Source organism: Lepeophtheirus salmonis, chromosome 7, assembly GCF_016086655.4.
Source record: "Lepeophtheirus salmonis chromosome 7, UVic_Lsal_1.4, whole genome shotgun sequence".
Lineage (NCBI taxonomy): Eukaryota > Metazoa > Arthropoda > Copepoda > Siphonostomatoida > Caligidae > Lepeophtheirus > Lepeophtheirus salmonis.
Genome location: NC_052137.2, coordinates 33,721,008 through 33,744,749, shown reverse-complemented (window position 1 = coordinate 33,744,749; position 23,742 = coordinate 33,721,008). Strand labels below are relative to the sequence as shown.

Here is a 23,742-nt window from a genome sequence, read left to right as displayed (position 1 = left end):
ACTATGACACCTTCGTCCCTACCTGGTCAAGCGTTTCCATTAAAGTCTTAGTTGTTGTCCATGGGTTCTTGTTGACCTCTCGGCATAAACTTACGCTTCCAGCCACGCCCGTTGACGTTTTTAATAGAGTTGAATCTCTTGTGCTTCTTAATTATGCTCTGGACGGTCACCACAGGGACATCATACTGCTTTGAAATGGCCTTGTAACTTTTTCCAAAACTGTAGGCATTCACAAGACGTTGATGGAGGTCCTCACTGAGCTCCTTCATTTTGACCATGATGACCAAAAATTGAGTGTGACGAGATGACTATTATTACATCATTTTTACTCCTCTGGAAGGATGCTATTTCTTATTTGGTTTAACATTTGCTAATATGAAGAGGTATTAATTCTATTAATTTATCTTGAACGAACTTAAAGATAAAGACTTAACACGTTTGATACATTTTCATTGACATAAATGTTACGGGTATGGATAATTTTGAACATTTCATTTTTTGGTTATCCATTTAAAAAAAATACCCATGAAATCAAAAGTTCCTTGAATAGTGTATTGATGTTATTCTTTTACTTGTCGGTACATATAATTCATCTGGAATTATCTTGAAAATAATCCAAAAAATTAAAATTTGTTCAAAAAAAAAAATTATAAAATCCATAGACCTTTTTCAGGTACGTCGTATCCTGTAACCAAATTCGCAGATATGTGTCAAATATTGTAATGCTTTTGTTACATAGGTAGTCGGTACCATACATCAGATTGAAAATTCTAGCAAGCCCGATTACATGATGGTCTAACCATGTGTTTCTATTAACCTTGATCAATAATTAATCTTGTGTCAGTCATTATTTTAGTCGAGTCTAGTCTTACAGATGGTCCCATCAGTCTTTCGGACTGTCAATACTTGAACTATTAAAAAAAAAAAAAAAAAGTAAGTTAAGTGACGTCATCAAGGACCGAACTTTTATCAGTTTTTATCAGTCTGATCTTTTTTACCACTCAACGGTCCAAAAGACTGATACATCTGTCTTTCAGTCCTACGGTCCTAGCTATCTTTTTATTTTCTTCACTCCTAGCTAGGACAGAATAATTCAAGAACTAAAAAAAGTAATAAATTATAGCTAGAATCTATAGTAATACGTTAGGGCTAACTACGTCATTTCAGCAGTTGTAGTTTCTACTAAAGACCGATAAGGACTAGTGCTGGAACTGACAAATTTTATTAGGACCGGACTGATACGACTGCAATCTTTTTAGTGTTTTTTTCCTACCAATCCAACATTAGCGTCTACTAATAATGAGAAAAGGGAACTCATTTTCAATATTTGAACAATACAAAATTGACCAAAATACATATTAAATAATTATATATTTGGTCATTTTAATATTTTTTTTATTGAATATGTGTAATACATACAATTTATAGTCTGTACGTTTTTCTTTATAAGTTTGAATATAGTATACTGCATTTTTGCAAATATTATCATGTATTATTACATAGTAATGGTGTAAAGGACTTTCAACATAAATATGTTAACATCCATGTAGTATTTGTAGTCCGCATCACCTCCCGAATCATAATGGCATAATTATAATTTTCTTTCAATTTTCAATTGAAACGAGTGCATCACTTTTTATGGAGTTGTTAAAAGTTTCTTAATGGCTAAGAATAATTCTAATTTCATCACCTGCTGCTTCATCAAAATAATTTTAATTTCAATTCTTTCGAGAAAAAGACTCTTATAAATACATATACATATTATGGCCTCAAGTTATTGAATTATAAAGGGATATATTGTTACATCATTTCTTGTGTCAATGAATATCTTATAAATAGTATGAATATGTGTTTATATTGAAGTATTTTGATTAAATTAACTTCTTAGGTGTTAGGGCAAGGGATTTTTAAAATTGAATAGGGATGGATTCTAAACGAACAAGCTTAATTTGTTGTATGTATAAAGTGGGGATCGAAAACTTGCAGTAGAATGACTATATTACGAAGAACGTGATTTTTATGAGACAAAAAATACACGTAGGGATACACCGATACCATCTTTATGAACGATACCGATTCCTTCTTTATGTAATGTATAAATGAATTACATAAACAAATAAGAAAAAGATTTACTTTTTTTAATGTTAAACTTTTTATTAATTCGGGCTTGACGAGAAAAGACAGCAATATATCAATCATAATTAGTTGTAAATAATTTGAAATTAAAATGATTTAATGAATAAAAAAGTTAGTTCCTCTCCCTGCTCATGAGTTTTATAGGTCTATTGTCATTGAGCGTAGTATATGTTAAAATAAAAGTTAAAGGCAAGTTCAGGAAATTAACGAGTATTTTTTTTTAGAAGCTTGAAAAGACTCATTTAGTAAAATTCAGGTAGCGGCACATCACTAATAAAAATGTAAGCAGAAAGGTGAGAAATGGCCACATTGGTCTGCACCGGCCATAACATCTCTAACATTGTGAAGAGGTCAGAAAGTTAAACATCATACAGTGTACAGGATCAGAAAGCTTTGGAGGATGGAAAAAGCCTCTAGGGATATCCGTAGAAGTGGTATATCCATAAAAAAACACATGAAAAGCATTAATTTATGGCCCAAAGACTTTTGGTCTCCCCAATCCCCTGATCTGAATCCTTTGGAATTTTCAATATGCCGGCATATTGAGTTCAAAGCCTGAGTCCACAAAAGCAATCTCACCAACCTCAAATCCTCTGTGGTGGAGTCCCATTAGATTAAATTAATGGGCAATGATGCTTTTTTGAATCAGGGATTCTGAACCTTTGGGGAAATATTGGTAAAAAAACCTTTTTATAAATAATATACATACACGCTTGTAAAAATATGATTTTTTTTTTGTTGAAATTGTTTGCAAAACTTTTGAAATCTAATTAATATTCCTTGATGTCTATATTTATTGATTTTGAAAGTTGAAAGAAAATTTATAGGACTGTATTTGAGGAAATCGATATTTGATTTCCAATTTTCTATTTTTTTTATTGGCTCAATAAAAAGCTGCAATTAGTTGATGACAACTCAGGATTTGAGAAAGGTTTATAAAATTATATGTGTTATCTAGTTCGGGATTATTAGTAAATGATCTTAAAGTTTTAATAAACAATATTTAGAACTGTACATTTAATTCAGGTCTTTTTTCGTATTTTCTATGTTAAATGTGTTACTTTTGATAAAAAAATTGTCAAAAAATTCATGAAGTCAAATGGACTTTTTGAAAGCAGTTAAGTTTTGGGTAGAACAAAACTTAATTTGTCAAATATATTTATTATTAAGGTTATCCACGCTCAAAAGTTGATCCTTCATATTCAATTAAAAAGATAATAACTATACAAACGCTGTACACTTAACACGTACATATAGCGCGCACCGATCTAATGACTCCATTTTTATAACAGTACAATTTGAAGTAGAGGAAATAATTAAAAAATTTATTATTGTTCTAATATAAAATTTAAATTGATTTGTGTATAAATATAAAAAAAATTCTCATTTCTAAAACTTTCTTTTCTCTCCATTTTGGGAAAATGACAATTTTTGTTTTCTTTGTTATAGCTCCGACCAAAACTGTTTTTTAAATTATATTTGATATCCATTGATGATATTTTGTATCAAACCATTACAGGAAGGGTAATTTATTCGCCATTTTACAATTCACTGTCCATGAATTATTCATTTTCACGCTATTACTTATGACGAATAAAATATCAATTTCCTCAAAAAATGTCAGATAAATCTTCTTTAAACTCTTCTAATCGTTAACTTTATACATAAGTGAATATTACAGAGCTTTCAAAAATTTTAAGAACGATTTCAACAAAAAAATCATGCTTTAACAAGTGTTATATATATATGTTCTGTAGAAATTGCGATCTCAGTACAAGTTTCAACTTATTCGTCTTAAAATGCATTACTTAATTACAGCATGGGTCCTTCTAATTAGTAACAATTAATTGATACAATCATTTTGTTTTGATCTATTAAAATAACATGGTTATGATGTATTTATGAGTAATATAATTGTGGGAATTTGAACTTGATAATATGCCAAAATAAATATATATATTTTTTAGTTATTTGTATTGAAATAGTCAAAATTACAGCATTGATCATCCATGGAATATTCAATTATTGCGTTATCCTCATCCAAAGTACTCTAAATCCTTCATTTAAAATTACACTGGGGAACACTCATTTTATGCAAATGAATTCAAGCCGTGAAAGGAACTGATCTTTGAGCTTCTCAATTTGAATTCTGAAATATATGGGATTATAGTAATTTTGGACTATTACCATTCAGAGTCATTTTTTATCCTTAAAACAGTCCCTAAATTACAAGTAGGATTAATAAAACTGATGTTATGATGCATATTTTTTAAATAGGTCTTTTTTTTTTAAATTGTACATTGAATATTTTTTCTATATTATAAGCTATGCTATTCTTCATGACTATGTATTATGAATAAGTTATAAGGGTCTAAAGAAGAGTGTCATTTTTCATCATTTTTAGACTAAAAAAGGAAATATCTCGAGTTCAAAACAAAATCCAGAATTAATAAAAACATTTTTTAATCTTAAAAAACGCTTATGTACATAAGTTTTATTAATCCTACTTATAATTTGGTAATTGTTTTAAGAAGTAAAAACGACTTTGAAGAATAATACTCCCGAATTGAAGGAATTAATAAATGAAGGAAGTCTATTTTTTATTAATTGGGTTGACAAAATGTTTTCATAAACTACTTATATTAAATGGCAACAAGGCATGCAGACGGCATTTTAATTTATACAAAGCATAATTTTCGTAGAAAATCATGGAACAGACATAATCTCGAATATGCAAAACGTCAAACGTACGAAATGTCGAAACGCTATTCAAAATTAAACTAATAATAAAATGCTTTTCCCTTGTGTTTTTCTATAATATTGAGTCCAAAATTAGTAGTTTCTTCTTTAAAAAATTATAATAAACCTAAAACTTTGATTGGTACATCTGATGTGACTAATTCGTCACCTCCATTTGACTCATAGTATTTTTTATTCTAACCAAGTTTACAAGGATTGAACTTAATAAATGTACTCCCATAAACATTTATAACCATCCTGACAATATTAAAATAACGTAGCTTACTTGGTATTTCGTCCATACTGGGAAATATATCACTTGTCATGGAGCTAAAAGCGTTTTAAGGTTTTTGTTGTACTGAACGTTGAGACGGGCTTTATTCGACTGAACGCGTTCTAAAAGTAAACAGATCATGTGACGCTATAGACACACTCGTTCTCTTGGCTACAAGGCTGTAATTACTCTCGGTAAAGTCCTTTATTTTTTATGTCACTAATTCGTCATACTCGGACGTAAAGGGTTAATTGACAGCAGAGTATCAGATCTATAAACACATTTTCATTTACTTGCCTTGCGTGTTTGCCTTTACAGAAGAAAAACTTTAAAATATGGCATATCTCCTCGTTGCCGGTGTGTCCATCTTTGACGACCGCTAAAGCAATACTAACTCTTGCCAACCACAAATCTTTGTAAGAAGTTTTTTAGTGCAAAATCTTATCTTTCTAACGTCATCTAGTGTAAAGCCATTATTGGACTTATACAACGTGAGATACACATTCATAAAGCCATACATTGAAAATAATGGACTTCTTTTTACTGCTCTTTGTATATGTATATTTCTTTAACTATCTAATGGGTGAAAGAAGACGTTGGCATTAGAATTTGAGGCATAGGATGTGTATGTATACTGATAGTATAATTTGTATTACCCCCCTCCCACTTTTTGAAATGTATGGTTATGTTTTTATGGAATAGTCAATTACAAGATGTACAATGGAGATTTTATCACAAGTTGTGCACAATATGTATGATATTTTATCAAATATTTGCATGAACAATGAAAGAGTGTTTGCAATTATATTTTTTAAGAAATTGCAATGATCTTTTAGATCATAAATAATACGGGAAATTCTCTATTATTATTTTTTCATTTAGTGTTTGTTGGAAGGTAACTAAGTGTTGTTGCTTTTTACATATTTCATTTACAAGGCTTCATTTTTTTTTATTAATGATGTATTATTATATATAATGTGTATATAGGATTAATTTGATTATACCTTTCAGAACTCTGGGTCGTCCAATGGATCCGCCATTCAGTTGCCTATGCCTTCCATGACTAGGGGTTATGGATCTGGCGGGAGTAATTCTGGACTCGTAGCACCTTTATCCTCAAATTCTGTTCCACAGCTTTCACATGGAGTTAGACAGGTAATAATTTATTAATATATATTCTTATTTATGCACGTCCTGATTACTGCGAAGGCTTCTTCCTCCTTCTTAACAGTCAATAAATTACCCTCTTTCATTCGAAAATAAATTTTAGTATGTGCAGGATTTGAAATACATGAGGTGTTGTGGTTCCTTAGTTTTCTGGAAATAGCAGTCAATGATGAAAAAATCATTCTCAGCCATCTCTCTACCACCTAAGTATGAATGTGCCTGTGCATCACGGGAAAAATTAAGACTTTATAGATCCATTGAGGATGTGTACCAAGATCGATCTATGATTTCACGAATGGTATATCCATTCACTATTCGTTTAGTAAGAGCAATTGAAGTTTCTTAATATCTACTTTTTCGGTAACTTTCCCTATAAATTAATTTAATTTTAAATTACAAATACTTATTTTCTTCAAAAACTTATAAAAAACAAATTATTAATTTATTAGATCATTGGTGATCACTGTGAGGCAGTCCCGTGATCAGACCTATATCCAAGGAGAGGTACTCCATTTTCCATAGGGGACTATGGCATTTATATTTATTCATTCTAATAACATTTTTTTTTTATTGAAGTCCAAAATTTGATAATAATATTTCTTTGATTACTTTTTACAAAATTCAATTAATTTCATATTTTTGTTAATATCAGACCTCTCTGTAGTCACAGGACTGGTGGGCCTTTTAAAAATAATCGATGATTAAGCACAAGAATCTTGGACGGGGTAGCAATTCTGAATTTTTAGTAAAATTTAAATTGTGTTAAAGTTTATTATATTCGTTAGGGGATATGGTGCTAGGAGTCGTATCCCCACGTAGTTATGCCATTATTGAGGGGTGTTATTTCCCCTGCGTTGAATACATTTTAGGAGGTTGCAAATTGATGAACAACAATTCTAAAAATATGCAAAGATCTAAATTGTCAAGCAAGGGTAAATTATGTATTTTTTTAAAGAACCAAAAATCGTTAAACTGTTGGTTAGTTTTATTAATAGTGATGAAAGCCGGGAGTACGTTTTAGCTCACTACTTTTTTTTTTTTTTTTTTTTTTTTTTTTTTTGAGTTTCTTAAATTGAAGAGGGAATTTTCTTTTCCTAAGCTGTTGGGATTATTATTTAATTCCCTAGGAGTGAATTTCCTTTTCTATTGCATACAAGCTTGATATATACGAAACCGGATTAAACATTTGCGTCTGCTCATAAAAGATAGAGAATGATCCTGATGATTTGTTGCGGAGTTATAATTGTAAGTCCTTGTTGGACTCAGAGTAGAATTGAGGATTGACATGAGAATAATTCTCGCCAATGTCCTTTTTTATTTCCTTCTCCCTTACCCCAAGGTTAATAGAAATAATATGTTAGACCATCATGTAATCAGGCTTGCTAGAACTTTCAATCCTATGTACTGTACCGACTGCTGGGCAAGATAGGCAGATTTTGACAAAACACGGCACCACTCATAGTCTATGACGTCACTATTGCTAGAATTTTCAATTTAATTTATCGTACCGACTGCTGGGTAAGAAAAACAGATCCTGACAACACACGCAACATGACGTCGATATTAAAAGCGTGGTGGAAGTCAAACATCATTAGTACACGCGTTATGGTATAACCTTGTATTTCTATTAACCTTGTCTGACCCCTCCTCAACACTACTCTTAGCGGATCCAATGAAACTTCATGACCACTATGCTCCTCTCCTCTCAAACATTTTTCAAATTATCAGGCTTACCATTTTGATTTTTAATTTCTTGTTGTAACATGCCCGAAATGCTTTCAATTAGCATCACTGTTTAATATACCATATATATTTTATCCTAGGCTCCGGTCTTTGCAAACTTTATTTTTATTAGTTTCTTTAGCTAAGCCCTTTCTTTATAAAACAAAAATAGTATTTATAATTGCTTTATTTTTAAAAGATTTAACTTATTTTAAAGCAACACATTTACTTTTTGGCAGTACTATTAAATTTTTTTTTTTTCAAGGGGCACTTCTACATATTTGTTTACGAACACATTATTTATACATGTTTATTCCTTTATTCTTAATAAAGCATGCGTTCCTTCGCGCCATTCCCTCTTTATAATTGTTGGCAAAAGGCTCCGTACCATTATTTCTTCTAACATAATATCTTAATTAATTCTAGGAATGCGCCAAATAATACATGTTACAATGCAAACAAGACATGTTTTTATGTATGCACCGGGTGTTGCATGGGAATTAAACACTTTTCAATTATAATTTCCGTAGCATACATTTCTAGTACAAATAGGCAGAGCGCACGGATACCGGAATACATTTCCAAGATAATTATTAGAGTTGAGCAGTTTGTCATGGAAAAACTACCTTTAAAAATAAAAAAGGAAAAACGGTTATTGCGTGTGCTCTTTTTTCTCTTTTCTTCATGATTTAATAGGTAGCCCTGGTGTTCACTTTTTTCTTGGATGTAAGCATTCTCCCTAGTGTTGGATCGGTCTAGAAAAACTAATAAGACATCAGTCCCGTCCTAATAATATTTGTCAGTCTTTTATAGAAACTTCAATAACTGAAATGTCGTGATGATTACTAACTACGCCATTTAAGTTGCGGAAGTTTCATCATAATTCATAACCTCTTTCAGAGGCACAAGATACCTCAAGTTAAAAATAAGAATTGCGTGTCTAGAAGGTATTATTGTACGTTCTAACTATCATTCATTATTTTTTAGGTACTTAAATTATTCAATCCTAGCTAGGAGTGAAGAAAATAAAAAGATAGCTATGACGGTAGGACTGAAAGACCAATGTATCAGTCCTTAAGACCGTTGAATGTTAAAAAAACTGATCGATAAAAAAAAAAGAAGATTGATAAGGAAATCAGTCCTAAGACCGATCCAGCACTAATTCTGGCCTATATTTCTTATAAATTGTCTTTTTTTTTAAATGCAATTTAAATTAAATATATATCAATTTAAATATAATTATAATATTTTCCCTAGACTAACGCTATTTTTGAAGAGGATTTTTCTCTTTATACCAATAATTCATTTTCTCCCCCCTCCCCCCAAAAAAAAATATCATATAACAGGCAGCTGATATTAACAAGGGTCTTAATTCAGGTGCACCATATATTTTGCTTTCGTCTTCTCCTTGCACAAACTACTCAACCTCAGACTAATTATATAATGTTGATATCATCAGGGGAGTCCGCAGGTGTTTCTTTTGTTGGGGGAGGGGTGGCATTGCTTTTAGGCATTTGACAGAACGTTTATAATTTTTTTTTTAAAGACGAAACTTTATTGAAAATTTTAGAGCTAAATTTTTGAAAGGGATACAATTTGAACGAATAACATTTTTTGTTTTTATTCAATGTTTATAACCTTAACCTATTTTGAGCAGTCGTGTGTGAAAATTGTTTTTCAATGTTATATGTTTCAAAGGAGTACAAATGGGGAATGGTGGGCTATAATTGAGGGATATAATTCTATGCTATAATGTTTATTTATGATATTTATTTTCGCGTCCCCTCTTAATTTTTTAACTATTTCATGATGTTGTGAATAATATAAACCCATGAAAGAATAAACCAATAAAAACCTTTCTTTAAAAAAAACAAAAAACCTTCAATTGGGACCTTTTCATTATTTTGGGGAAGACAGGCCTTTTTTATTTTAATCACTATACCAATTCTGCGAAAGTGGTTGGCAAATGTCTCCAATGGTTTTGTGCGTCACAAAGAGTTACATCTTTCTTTTTTTAAATTTTTTTAAATTATCCATGGCGGCGATAATGACCTTCAGGCGGCGTCTAAAGGCTGCACATCCGTTGTGGATAGTCTCCTTGATCATGCCCTCCCAGGAGTGTTGAGTTGGTTCTTATTTAGGACCACGTTTCCATCTAGTCCAGTCTACTTTCGGTCCTTAACACGTCCTTACCTTTATTTTAAATGGCAACATTTCATCCGAAAGAAAAGAAACAGAAAAAAGGATCAGAATCAATTGGTAGTTAGCTAATTGCGTCCAACTACAGAACTATTGTTTAACGATTGTTGAAAATGGTACACAATTTAAAAGAAGCTAATTATAATTCAACCAAATAATGGTCAGAACACTGATTATGAGAAAATAAGCAAAAACATCGACAGCTGACAACAAAATGCACGCCATATTTTTGCGTTAGCGAGGTAACGCCGTGGTAAAGGAGGTAAAATTGATCCATCGTGACGTCATTGATTATGTTTTCCTTTTTTTAAATTATTCCTTAGTATAATAGACTAAGTGTTAAGTCAAAATATAACTGAATTATAATGACAACATGGATATTTTTTGCAAGATATGTGCAATGCTCTTAGTAGATATATCATATATCTTATTTGGTTTAATAAACCATCGATATTTTTAGGAAAAAATCAAAAATTCGGTCCCAAGGACCGACACAACACTACCTCCCAGTTCTCATTGACGGAATCCTTCAGGGCGGCGATGTTCGAGTGGGGCATGGTGTCAACTTTTTCCTAACCCCCACTGCCAGTTTTGCGTCTGAGGGCTTCATCATTCTCACTGCTGGCAAGCCGCTGCTTGACAAGGTAGACTATGTTCCCGGACACGTTGAACTGGTTAAAAAATCTCTATGGGAGCTATTTCCACACATATAAGTGTAGAAATCTTGATCCGAAACAAACATCAGCTGGGTAGTTTCGGACACAATTTCAAGCTTTGAATTTGTTTCACTCGTATAATACTATAAACCTGTAAGCGAAGGCTCAAGCACTCCAACTACAAATGTGGTAGAAGAACTGAGAAATTACTTCAATGTCATGAAATTAGTTGAAAAAGCCATTTGTCATATTTTTATGGGAAAAAAACACATTCACTAGATTCAAATAGTCGAATGTATAACTTACCTCAAAAAATAGGCCTGAGATAGTCTTGATATTGGAATTAAATAATTTCATAAAACACTGGTTTTCCGAATTTCACAGACCTGATTTTTTTATATAGGTATATATTGAACTACTTTAATTTGATACTTTTTTTTTTCATTCAAAATATGACAAATACCCTTTTGAACTTCTGTTATGTCGTTGATGTTATATCTTAGTTGTTACCCCCATTTGTAGCGTGTGCCTTTGAGCTTTCCCTTACAGATTTTTAATAAAAAATGGTTCGCACAATCTTTAGCTCTAAGAGTTAACAGGAAATTCCTAATTTCCATGTAACACTCCGTACAAATACACGCATGTATGTAGACATCAATTCCCTGATGTATTTATGCACATAGATATCATTTTATTCCTTTCCTGTAATTGTAAAGGGTCGTGATGCGATAAAGGCATTGAAAAACTTTTTATTTCATCTTTTTTCATTACTTTATCAAAATTTAATTGAAGGACTTTACCCCATTGACATAAACCATTCATAAAAACAACATTGATGAAAACTGTAATGAAAGGATAAAAGATATGCACAACCACAAATTTCTGGAAATTTTCTAACTTTTTTTATTATTTTATTTTTTCCCAAAAAATCACTTACAATGAGTGAAACATTTTATTAGGAAGAAAAGTGAAAAATATTTATGTAAAAAAGTATATTAAAATGTCATACGTAATTCCAATGTTTTTTCGTTTTTTTTTTGTAAAATAGATTTTACTGCAATTATTCTGCAATTCGCTTAATTGTATTAAAAAGTTATTATTTCATTGTTAGGGATACCTACCTCTATAATAGGTAGAGTGGGGGAGATAAAATTTATCGCTCAGGGAAATATTGAATTCAATTTGTGAAATTTTTTTCTTTTTTCGGATTTTTTAAAATACTTTTTTTTTTTTTAGATACTGAGAGGTATGGTACAGAAGCTTTATCATTGAATATAACATCCACTGGTCTAAATGACGTCCTCGATTCTGGCCTTAAAGCTGGTGCATGCCTTCTTAATATTCTGTTCAGGGTAGTCTGTCCACTCCTTGTCGATGATAGCTTTGAGGGAGTCCACATTGGAGTGAGGGGTTTCATAGGTCTTCCTCTCGCTGGAACGCCACCAAAAAGGGCGTTGAGGCCTGGGGAACTGGAGATATTTTCTTTCACTCATCGAATATCTTCTGCTTTAACTTTTTACTGAGGAAGTGCTTTGGTCTTCGGACATAGGAATTGAGGCCCAAATCTTCATTGATAGCCACCCTGATGGTCTTGTGGTAACCCCTGAGGTCTTTGGCTAGCCTCTTCATACTGGTCGCTGGGTCGGCGTCTACCTTGGATTTTATGATGTTGATAAAGGCCTCATCTCTCTTCTTGTTGTAAACACGACATCCTGGAGACCTCTCCGTACCCAAACCGGTGTTTCTAGCTTGTTGGATACGATGGACTGTCTTGATACTGACGCAATCACCTGAGTAATGTCATTTTGGCTTAATTGGGAATCAAGGAGATCGTGTACTCTTTGGCGTTTAGCCTGTTTCTCGTTCATTTTTTGTCGTAGTGAGATGATAATACACTAAATAAAAGCTCTTTAAACGGAGATCAATTTTTACAAAACAAACTTCTTAACCAGATGAGTCGTTTGTGCACAAGATTTAAAAAAAGAAGCCATTCATTTTTATTCCCCACTTCCATAGGTCTTGTACGAGTAGTAACTTGTACAAGTTACAATTTATTAGTCTTAAAATGCATTATTTAATTAAACCATTGGTTATTCTAATACCAACTAATAATTATTGATACTATAATTTCATTTTGATCTATTCAAATTACATGGTTATAATGCATTTATGAACCTGGTATTTTAGCTTTATAATGGGCCCCAGAAATGCTTATATTGTAGAGATTTCTATTGAAATAGTAAAAAATTAAACCATTAAAATAGGAATCATCCATAATATATTCAAAAATTGCATGATTCTCATCCCAAATATAAAAAATCCTTCATTTTCAATTATTTATCGCATTTTTTTTTTTTTTTTTTTGCAGTTTGTACAAAATATATATATTAATAAAGACGTTATAAATATAAACTGTCGAAAGATACATAGCTATATTATTTCTTACATTTTTAAATCTTCAAAGATGATACCAAAATTTTAAATTATGTCAAAGGTGATGATCATGCGTTTGGTATGTTTTGCTATTTAAATGATAAATTACGACAATTTAAATATAATCCTCTTTTTATTGACAGCCTTCCAGTTATTTTTCATATGACAAATATATATATATGTCTTAGCGAAGCAATTCCTTTTTTTTCTCTTTAATAAAAGTGTTCTTTTATCATATTCATATAATAACAAAACCATTTTTCTATTCTTTAGATAATATTATGCAAGGACGGGAGTGGAAAGGTTGGACTGAGGGTAAAATCCATTGATAAAGGGATCTTTGTTTGTCTTGTCACTAAATCTAGTCCTGCTGCGCTTGGTGGAATTCGCTTTGGTGATCAAATTCTTCAAATCAATGGAGATAATGTTGCTGGATACTCTGCCGAAAAAGTTCACGACATCTTCAAAAAAGCTGGGGTCAACAATATTGTGCTCGCTGTGAGAGATAGGTGCTCATAGTTTTCCTAATAAAGGGTATTATGACCAAATAATAATAACATTATCATATTTTTGTTAGACCCTTCGAACGTTGTTTAACTCTGCACAAGGATTCTACTGGTCATTTGGGCTTCCAGTTCAAAGACGGAAAGATTAATTCTATTGTTGTAAACTCTTCTGCAGCGAGAAATGGACTTTTAATTGAGCATAACTTACTTGAAGTAAACATGTCTTTATTTTTTTTATTTTGCATGCGTACAAGTTTATATTTCATGCTAGGTGGATGGCCAAAATGTTGTTGGAATGAAAGACAAAGAAATCCGAAAAATTATTGACGAGGGAAGTCCAACACTGAGTGTTACAGTGATCCCATCATATATATTTCGCCACATGATGAAAAAGTATTTGCTCTAATGAAACAACCATTTGTACGAGAACTAAAATTATTATCTATTGCAGTATGTCTGACTCAATCGTCCAAAAGCTGATGGATCATTCCACTCAAGAGATCTAACTGCGCTGTCTGGATTCTGTCAAGTCTTAATTCTTTTTTAAGTCTATCCATTATTATTATTTTTTTTTTTATTTGTTTATTCAAATTTGATGGTATAAGTCAATATATTTTATAAATACTCTTAAGACACGTGGCCAAATACTAATATGTATATTTTTAAATTTATAATAATATAATTAAGAATGACCTACTTCTTTATTTCGGAATGGGCTAACTGTTAATTTTTTTAGATTTGTCTGTGAATAAAAAATCAAGGGTACAAAACACGTTTACCCCCAAAATGACAGATTGTTAACTTGCGTTCCATTTTGTGTGAGATGTTAATCACAGTTTTATTTTTTAATTTCAATATAAAATAGCAAGAAGAAATAACATAAAAATCTAAAGCTTTATAATAAGGATTTGAGCAATTTTGAACTATATATCATTTATATTTAAACAATATTACTAAATGCATAATTAGGAAATAAAAAACGTTGATATTCTCGAATCCTAGATCCTGAGTGACATTTAAACCAGAGTAGATCAGGTTAGTTGGTTAAAAATATATATAGGCCTATGAAGTTACTCAAGAAGCAAATTTCAAAATAAGAGCAACACACCGGGGATTTGAATTAAGTTCAACTATAACATGCCTGAAGGCAATGCTAAGTGGAAAGTTTTAAATTAATATTATTAAATAGAAGAAGAGTAAAAGTATGATGATCAGAGCGTTGCCTTAATTTGCTGTGAAAATACAAGCATAGATTAAGTAATAGGCATTCAAATTTATTTCGAAATAATGTAAACAGTATTTAAATCAAAGGTATGCCCAATTTGAGTTAGTGCCTCTTGATAAAATAAATAATCCATTATATGACTTAAATTTAATAAGTAGATCTCGCATAAACCTATGCAGAACTGATAGATTGATTGATATTTAAGATCCTTCTAATACAATGTCGAAGTGGGTGAAATAAGTTATAAATATAGATATATATAGGATCACTAAGTCATTGTACCAAATGTGGGATTATGCCTACATATAGATGGTCCATATTCATCGTACTGCGCCTTAGTGTGGCACACTTCGAAAAATTCAGGCTGAAAGATATCAAGAGGGAATTTTGTAACGGCATATGAATACAAAATAAGAAATTAAAACTTACCAAGGTAGCGAGCATGCTCCCTCCAAACCAAACTGCGTACCTTTGCATATGATGTGATAAAACTTTTACATTAATAGGAGTTGGCTGAAAGTAGAATACAAAATGAAAATATTTTGAATTAAATAAACTAGTTATATATATAATATTTCCTTACATTTACACTGCTGAATTGTTCCGTGTATTTAAGTCTAGCATCAACGGATTTTCTTAAATCCCTTTCAAGTCTTCGACCAAAATCTTTGAACATGGTAGACCCACCGGATAGTATAATATTTCCGTACAGACAACGGCGAACATCAATAGGACAGTTTTGAATGCATGAATCAACAGCTTCGGAAATTGGCATCATGAAGTCGGGATTCGCAAACTGTACGTGAAAATTGATTTATTTACAAATTTACTAGTAACTAGTCATAAATAAAATGTACCTCTGGGTGGAAGAATATTTCAGGTCCAAGAAATCTTTCATAACCAACATCAACGTGAAATGGTTTTTTAGTCACAGAATTGATACCCTTGTAAGTCTTTATAAACTTCTCCAAGTTCGTATCATATTTGTTGAATTCTTTAGCAATATCAGAACAAACATAACAATACCTGCCGAACACAAACGATAAATATATTTTCAAATAAATAGTTAAGAGTATTTATTAATTACCTCTCTTTTATTGCCTTTGCCGTTTCAAGAGATTGTTCAGGAGGAATACCAATTTCTCGTTCCCTTAAAAGAGTTTGAATGAAATTCGTGATACTTCTTCCAGCTATAGGAATGTGCTTAATACATGATCCGATCACATAACCATCCGCAACAGGAATAATATGAGTCACACCATCACCAGAGTCAATAACAAGACCTGTTGTACTACTTGGTTTGGAACTAAATGAAGAACTAAGGGCCAAAACTGCTTGAACAGCAATATAAAGTCCGGGAATATTAAAAGATTCAAACATGATTTCGGCAGTGTATTCTCTATTCTCCGGTGTATTTAAAGGAGGTTCCGTGAGCAAAAAGTGATGATCCTCTGGCTCAGCACGAAGGTACTTAAAAATACATTGTTCCATGAATTTTTCCATCAGATCCCAATCCTCTACCACACCATGACGAACAGGGTACTATAATAACATAAAATTAATTAATTATTAGTTGCCTTCATAAGAGATGCAAACATGAAGGCACAATTTTCAATAGAAAACACCCATAGTTTGACAATGATTGTACTACAAGGCATCGAATTCTAGATAAATGAAAGTCGTTCGACTAATTTTTTTTCATTTTTTCCCCACTTGCGTCATAGATCCTTCTTATATATACTTTATATATACAGTTCTTTGTGCATAATTTGTATTTTGTATCATTTTTGCTTGGTAATTCTTTGAAAATAAATATATTTAATGATATCCGTGGCTTTATATTTAATTATTTTTTGTCAAAAAAAATAATTGTTAAGATTAAAATTTATAAGACAAAAAAATGTAAGGTAGACCAATTTTTGTTAAAATTTCTAGTTAGATATTTAAAAAATATCTAAAGACAATGTGTTTGGGTCTTATTTTACTATGATATATTATTGAATATCCAGGATTCAGGACCAAATTGTCGTAAATTTTTTTTTTTTAAATATACGTGTTATTGCATATATATAATCCTAGAAGTCTAATATTTAATCTGAATACTTAAAAGCAAAGAAATTCAGACTGATGTAATGAATTTCTCAAATACATTTTATGAACAAAATTTGCAAAAAAAGTCATTATTTATAATTAAAGAATAGAGTTTCTAATCTTCATTCAGTTAAGTAAATATTTGAATTACAACGATTTGGCTCTTACCTCACGATATAAATTTAAGAAAAATGACTCATAAAAATGCCGTCTTTAAACAAGGGATGTATCATATGAAATATGAGTATGAATTATACACCACCTAATGAGCATTAAGCATCAATTCAAGATATATTATATTATTAGTACATGGAGAGACAGTCTGGATTAGCAATAGCCAGGGGGAAAGTATTAGAAGCATAAATGGACGGCCAATAGAACTCCATTTGAGAGAATGGCAAGAGTTTGGGAAGGTCGACTCACTTTAACAGCGTAGCCCGTAGCGTTCAAGGCTTCATCCCCGATATAGAAATCCAAATCTTCTACGCCAGTGGCTAATCTTCTAGTGGCCTCATCGCCCACTTTGGCCGTTTCTTTAACGGCTATGGCTGATGGAAAAACGAATTGTGGTTCCTTATTTCCCGCAAAGCCTATTTTGGAGTATCTATGATAAGGAAAGGAAAAAAAATGAATACAACATAAATTGGAAGGGTGTCAAAGTGAGGAGTGAGTTAAACTTACCCGGTACCGATGTCTACTATGCAAGGAGGAAGAACCCCTGTCATCTTTGCACTTCAATTCGATCGGGAGACACTCAGGAACTTGAAACAATGTATTGTTTATTGCATTCCCTCTACGAATCAATGAAATTGACCGGAGTTAATAAGAATAAAGTTAGAAGAAGTGGGAGGTAATAAAATAAGTCAAGAGATAGAAAAACAGCTTGCAGGAGCAGCTTACCCTTCCTTGATAATAGGCACAGGTACACACAGGCAAACACACAAACAGGCGCTGAAAGAACATTCATACCCAAGGAGAAACACAGACACATTAAGAGAAAGAGAGAGGGAGAGAAGGAAAGATGAACGAAAAGACATCTGGCGGATATCAAATCAACTTAATAATCCATTCCAAAGGAGTCAAATAGAGTTGAATATTTGCATAATTGCACTGACATATGCAATTGTGATTGTTATTCGATTCAAAATTAACATCATATATTGGATTGATTACACATAACAATTCGAATACATTTTTTAAACCCTATTTATGATATGTTTTGTAGCGCCCTCTGTAAACAATATCGCCGGCCTCCTGCAAATTCAAATTTGCTCATATCATATATCAATATGGATACAAGTATTAGTATCTATGAGTTATTCTTATGTTGTAAGGTTACTTTTAATATTAGCCAATTAAGAAATGACGCTAGGTACTATCACCTTCAAGCCATTTTGCCTCAAGGATAGTTTGCCTTAATATATAAATAAATAAGTGAGGTTTACACGTCATTATTTTTCATAATGTTCCTTTGATTTTTTTATCAAAATAGGTAAGGTTAATTACTATAATTAGGATTAATTGTTGTTTTCTCTTGGAACGATGATGGAATGATCCCCAAGAATTTTAACAATTGTATACTATTGAAATTTCCCTTTGGAGAGAGTTAAGATACATTTTACAAAAAATCATTTTTTTTTAAATTGTCATAAGTTTTCACAATTTAAAAGATAATTCAACAGCCGGGCTACATGACATAGTTACCTAAAACAAATAATTCCTTAGTATTTTTGATGTAGTGCAATAATTAATAGCCATTTATTGGTGTTTTTGAAATTAACCAAAAGTAGGATACTTGATACACCAGGAGGAGACATTATACAGGGTAAGATGAGAATTATTTAATATTTATGGTACAAGGTAGGATTAGACATGTAAAAACTGTCATTTGTTATATTCAAGCATTTATTTTACTTTTTATTACAGTTTGTCAGCATAAAATAATACTTATAATTACATATATAAGATAAACAAATAAAATATTTACAGAAATAAAGCATAGTTAATAATGAAATTAAAAAATATTTTTTTACTATTTACTGTAATTGATAATTAAAGTATATCATGAAATAACAAAAAAAAAAAAAAAAAAAGAACATAATTAAACCTAATATATTTATATATATATAGTACGTGTATATATAATAAAAGTGGGATGTAACAAGTCTCCTTCATTGTCTTGGAATCAGAATAAATGATGTGAACTGAATATTGAAACAAATAATATATTACAAACATGTTAATTAATTGAACAACATACTAGACCATGACATTTAATAAAATCAAAGTAAAATCTCATGTTTTATAATAGAAATATATTTCAACAAACACTTATCTAAAATGTTTACTTTTTGTGTCAAAAATTTCAATGTCGAAGTTCTCTATAACTGTTAGCATTACACACAACCCGGGTTATATGTCGATTTAATAAACAATGGAAGACATTCAATTTTATGAGAACAGGGTAGTTAGATAACTTTACATTTTAAAGTTATTGGCAATGTTACATGTCTCCTCCTTAACAAGTATCCCCTTTCCCCTAAGTAATGTATTTGAAACAGAGACAAAATAGGTAATATCTAGATTAATCAGGGATTCCATTCAGAATTGTAGACTGTAAGGCTCACACATTGAACGGAAAAACGAACGGTGTTCACCCTTTCCGTTCATTTTTTGATCGAATGAACAACGATCGAAAAAATTACAATATGAACGATGAACGGCGTTCATTTTGACGTTCATTTTTTTATTGTTCAGAAGTGGTAGCTTTTTGACTATTTTGTCCGAAGATTACTAAATATTTTTATCTTGATTATGGGTATAATTATAAGCATTATCTTTGAGGGTGGCCAAAATATAGTTTAATTAGTCTATTTTTTTTTTTAAATGGACGTTAATAGATTTATTTATTTAATATCTTGTGAACTTTTATCCAATTTGTCCTTGCGAAGTACATAAATTTTAACCCAACATTAGCACCTGCAATCTTTATTAGTGAACAATATGAAAGTACATTGTCTTAATTTTTAACCTCTCCTTTTTTATCAATATCTATCATTAATTGTCTGGAGAGCGTGGGAAGATATTTATATACTCGAATTTCATATTATACAATTCAATTGCAGGCATTTAAAAATATCATCTTTTGCACAATACTGTATTCTGTTATTCAAGAAAATTTCATTTAATTCTCTTGATGTTTAAGAAAGTTGTGATGTTTCATGGAAATATTATATTTTATTAGATCACAGATTTGGGTGTAGGAAATTCGAGTATACACATATTTTCCCACGCTCTCCAGACAATAAATGAGAATTATTGAAAAAAGGTGAGGTTAAAAATTTAGACAAAGTACTTTCGTATTGTGCAGTAGTAAAGATTGAAGGTGCTAATATTGGGTGGAAATTGATGTACGTTTCATGAACATTTAGTTATCCTTAGTTACTTATTTGAGGGCCTCTGGCAAAGACATTTGACAAATCAAAAAAAGGTGAATGGATGACGACGTTAGACGCTTCTCCTTACTCTTGCTTCTTGTATTTAAATTTCATTTATATGGTATTGTGATCAACCATGCAATCGAACAGGGCCAATCCGAATCAATTTGGCGCCCTATGCAAAATATTAGCCAATAATATGTATATTCAATATTATACTGTTATACAAAGCTTAATATATTAATTGCCTTAGACATTTATTATATTCTGAGAAAATATAAATACCTCTAATAATATAAAAAGTAATTAAATAATGTAACCTCCATAGCCAATGGAAAATATAAAATTGAACTATGTACAAAAAGAAAACTGTAGACAAGTTTTAAAAAATAAAAATATTACAACTGCACAAATATATGTTAGTGTATATCGTTGATATACACTTATAGTTTTTATACTAAGAAATCCAGTCATTAACTGGTCGGAGTAGTGCATTCAGGTCAGGTTGTAGCCGAAATTATGGACAAATGATTTGGGACTAATTTTATCCTCTCACACGGCAAGCACCTCCTCCCCTCCACCCCAAAGTTTGCATTAATTTCTCTAACATAACCCACTTGTCTGGAGAGGTTAACACTATGGACAAACAAAGGCCACTGTGGGTATATTAGAGATGAATTCACAGGAAGAATTTACAACCTTTTGAAAAAATCAGCAAAACAGTTAAAAACAATCAGAGGCCTCTCCAAAAAATGCAGTCTGAAAATTAAAAAAATGAAATCCGAGTGGACCCCACAATTAAAGACCACCCAAGCTCTAGTTTTATGGGTGCAGCTTGGCCCAACCATAATGTTGGAAAAATTGAGCCCGGCCCGAAAGTTGGGTTAGGTTCGGGGTCACTTTTTTTTCTTCAGACGCATTATGGCACCCCTGAATGAATAGCACACTTAGGATTTATATAGTCTATACCACGGATCAAACTTTCCAGTGAATAAGGTAACTCAGAAAAAAATATGCCAGTTCAGCTATTTTTTAAAGGAGGGAGGGTGTTGAAAATAAATTGGAGGTTGTCTTGAATAAAAGTACTGCCTCTATTTTTAGGCTATTAAAAAGCAAAATCAATTTGAAGAAATTGGACACCATTTTATTAAAATTATGAGTATCATTTTAGGAGACCTGGGATTGCCTGCTTCTTTTAGTAAGCTACGCCCTTGAGGCTCATTTTTATGTATTACGAAACAAAAAGGGCTTTACAGATTAATGAGTATTTTTTTAGGTTGGATTTTAAATACTAGATTAATATTAAATAAATAAATAAAAATTCAAAAATGAACGGGGAAAAAATGAAACGAATGAACAGCGAACGGAAGGTTTTTACAAAATGAACGATAGGGCGGAAAATAGGGTGAACGGGTACAAGCTTACTATTGTAGAGGATTCTTAGATTCCACACTAAAAATCCTAAGAATCAACACTGAAATCTCAAGAAACTAATTATAGTTTACGGAATATACCGGGCCGTGCAGAATTATTTACCGATTTTTTTCAGAACATATCGCGGACAATAATGACATTTCGAATGACTTGAGAAACAATTATTCATACATTTTTAGAATAATAAAATAGTTTGGGATCAAATTTAATCAATGTAGCCACCATTTGACTCAATGACACTGGTCAGGCGACGTCTGAAGCTGCCACATACTTGCTGGATGTAATCGGCGTCCATGGAGGCCGAGGCGTTGTTGACAGCAGCCTTTAAGGCATTTATGTTCTTGTGTTGTTTTTTGCAGGCCTTGTTCTCCACGTGCGCCTAGATAGAGAAGTCTAGTGGGTTCAGATCTGGGATCTGAGGGGGCCAGTAGTCCTTGGGCCAAAAGTTCATGTTGTCCTTGAGCCACTCCTGAGCTTTCTTGGAAGCGTGGGCGGGTGCTCCATCTTGTTGAAAAACCTAAGGAGAGTTGCCGACTATGGATTTGATCCACAGAAGGACCTTGGCTTCATGGCCTTCCCGTTGGAGGCCACGAGACCCAACATCATCACCGAAGCAGGGTGCTTTGTTGTTGCCACATAGCGTTGCTTATCTTGCACATCTCCAAAGCTCACAACATGGTCATTTTGCCTGTTGAAAACAGGATCGACCGTAAAAGTTTTCTCATCTGAAAAAATGATAATGCGTCCAGATGAGCTCTTGATATCATTCAAGATTTTCTGGCACGCTCAAGTCTGACTTCTCGCTGACGTTCAGTTAGCAGAGGGCGTTCAGTACGCCTCAGGGACTTTCCTCCAGCCCTTTTCAATGCCCTTGAAACAGTTGATCTCGACGTTCCCATCTTTCTGGCCATGTCGGCAATGGACCTGTTGGGAGTCCTCTTGAACACTGCCTTTACTTGCCTTGTTGAGACAGTGGGCATCCTGCCAGCCCCAGGGGAATGCTTGAGATCCCCCCCCCAGCCTCCAAGCGCTTGGAAACGTTGTAAATTGTCTTCAACGAGGCCCCAACCTGTTCCTTAATGTTGTTATGAGGCACTCCTGCTCGGAGGAGGGCTGCAATTTCGATCCTCTTTGTTTCCTGATTGGACATGGTCTCACGTGTGGAAGTTGTTACGCTCTCACAGGAAGGATTTTTGTTTATTTTAACAGTAAAAATAAGAAACAATCATATTGGTTGCGACAAAACCTCTTAAAAAGTATATTTACATCATTGGTAAATAATTTTGCACGCCCCGGTAATATGAATACAATTTGACACTCACGTTTAATCAATTATATATTATTCTTCTTCATCAACGCCTACAATACTATTTGATGATAAGTGTAGATAATCATTTATTGTATGCTTTAAACCTATATTGTTGATGAACATTCCCCTGTTCAAGTTTCGTTATTAAGGCTTTAAGAGAATGCCAATTTTCTTTTCCATGATATATTGTTTAGCAAATATATAGTCTTTAAGCATTTAAACTTTTAATCTATTTGTTAATTTAATTTTGACTTGATTTTCTAGATTAAAAATTATTTCGACACAAGCCGATGAATGAGGTAGAATAGCCAAGTTTAGCATAAAAAAGATAACAATCTGTATTTTCTGTTTGTTTTAAACATCCATGATGTTTTCAAGCGAATACCAATACTTATAAATACAGTCTGTTTTTAT

The 23,742-nt window shown here is 32.1% G+C and overlaps 2 protein-coding genes across 2 annotated transcripts in view; one reads left to right on the top strand and one right to left on the bottom strand.

Moving 5' to 3' along the window:
* LOC121121189 (syntenin-1) overlaps positions 1-14,536 on the top strand; it is a 33,244-nt gene extending 18,708 nt beyond the window's left edge. Inside the window, exons 3-7 of the mRNA XM_040716058.2 lie at positions 6,161-6,304; positions 13,600-13,835; positions 13,904-14,045; positions 14,104-14,225; positions 14,284-14,536. Coding sequence (XP_040571992.1) covers positions 6,161-6,304; positions 13,600-13,835; positions 13,904-14,045; positions 14,104-14,225; positions 14,284-14,338 — 699 coding nt within the window. The 3' untranslated portion in view covers positions 14,339-14,536. The remainder of the gene's footprint in view (positions 1-6,160; positions 6,305-13,599; positions 13,836-13,903; positions 14,046-14,103; positions 14,226-14,283) is intronic.
* A 103-nt stretch (positions 14,537-14,639) lies between these two features.
* Positions 14,640-18,131, bottom strand: Arp3 (Actin-related protein 3). Its single transcript, XM_040716057.2, has 7 exons — positions 17,830-18,131; positions 17,572-17,752; positions 16,145-16,599; positions 15,915-16,083; positions 15,641-15,853; positions 15,487-15,570; positions 14,640-15,421 (listed from the first exon to the last, which is right to left on the bottom strand). Exons 1-7 carry the CDS (start codon positions 17,871-17,873, stop codon positions 15,326-15,328), a joined length of 1,242 nt encoding a protein of 413 aa, XP_040571991.1. The 5' UTR covers positions 17,874-18,131; the 3' UTR covers positions 14,640-15,325.
* Between the last annotated feature and the right edge of the window lie 5,611 nt (positions 18,132-23,742).

Bases quoted from the DNA above. Each gene is read 5' to 3' on its own strand.
- Arp3 (XM_040716057.2), bottom strand. From the start codon at position 17,873: ATGACAGGGGTTCTTCCTCCTTGCATAGTAGACATCGGTACCGG. The intron at 16,600-17,571 runs GTGAGTCGACCT...ATGTTATTATAG, and splicing joins CTACGGGCTACGCTGTTAAA to TACCCTGTTCGTCATGGTGT. The intron at 16,084-16,144 runs GTAATTAATAAA...TGTGTTCGGCAG, and splicing joins GCAAAGGCAATAAAAGAGAG to GTATTGTTATGTTTGTTCTG.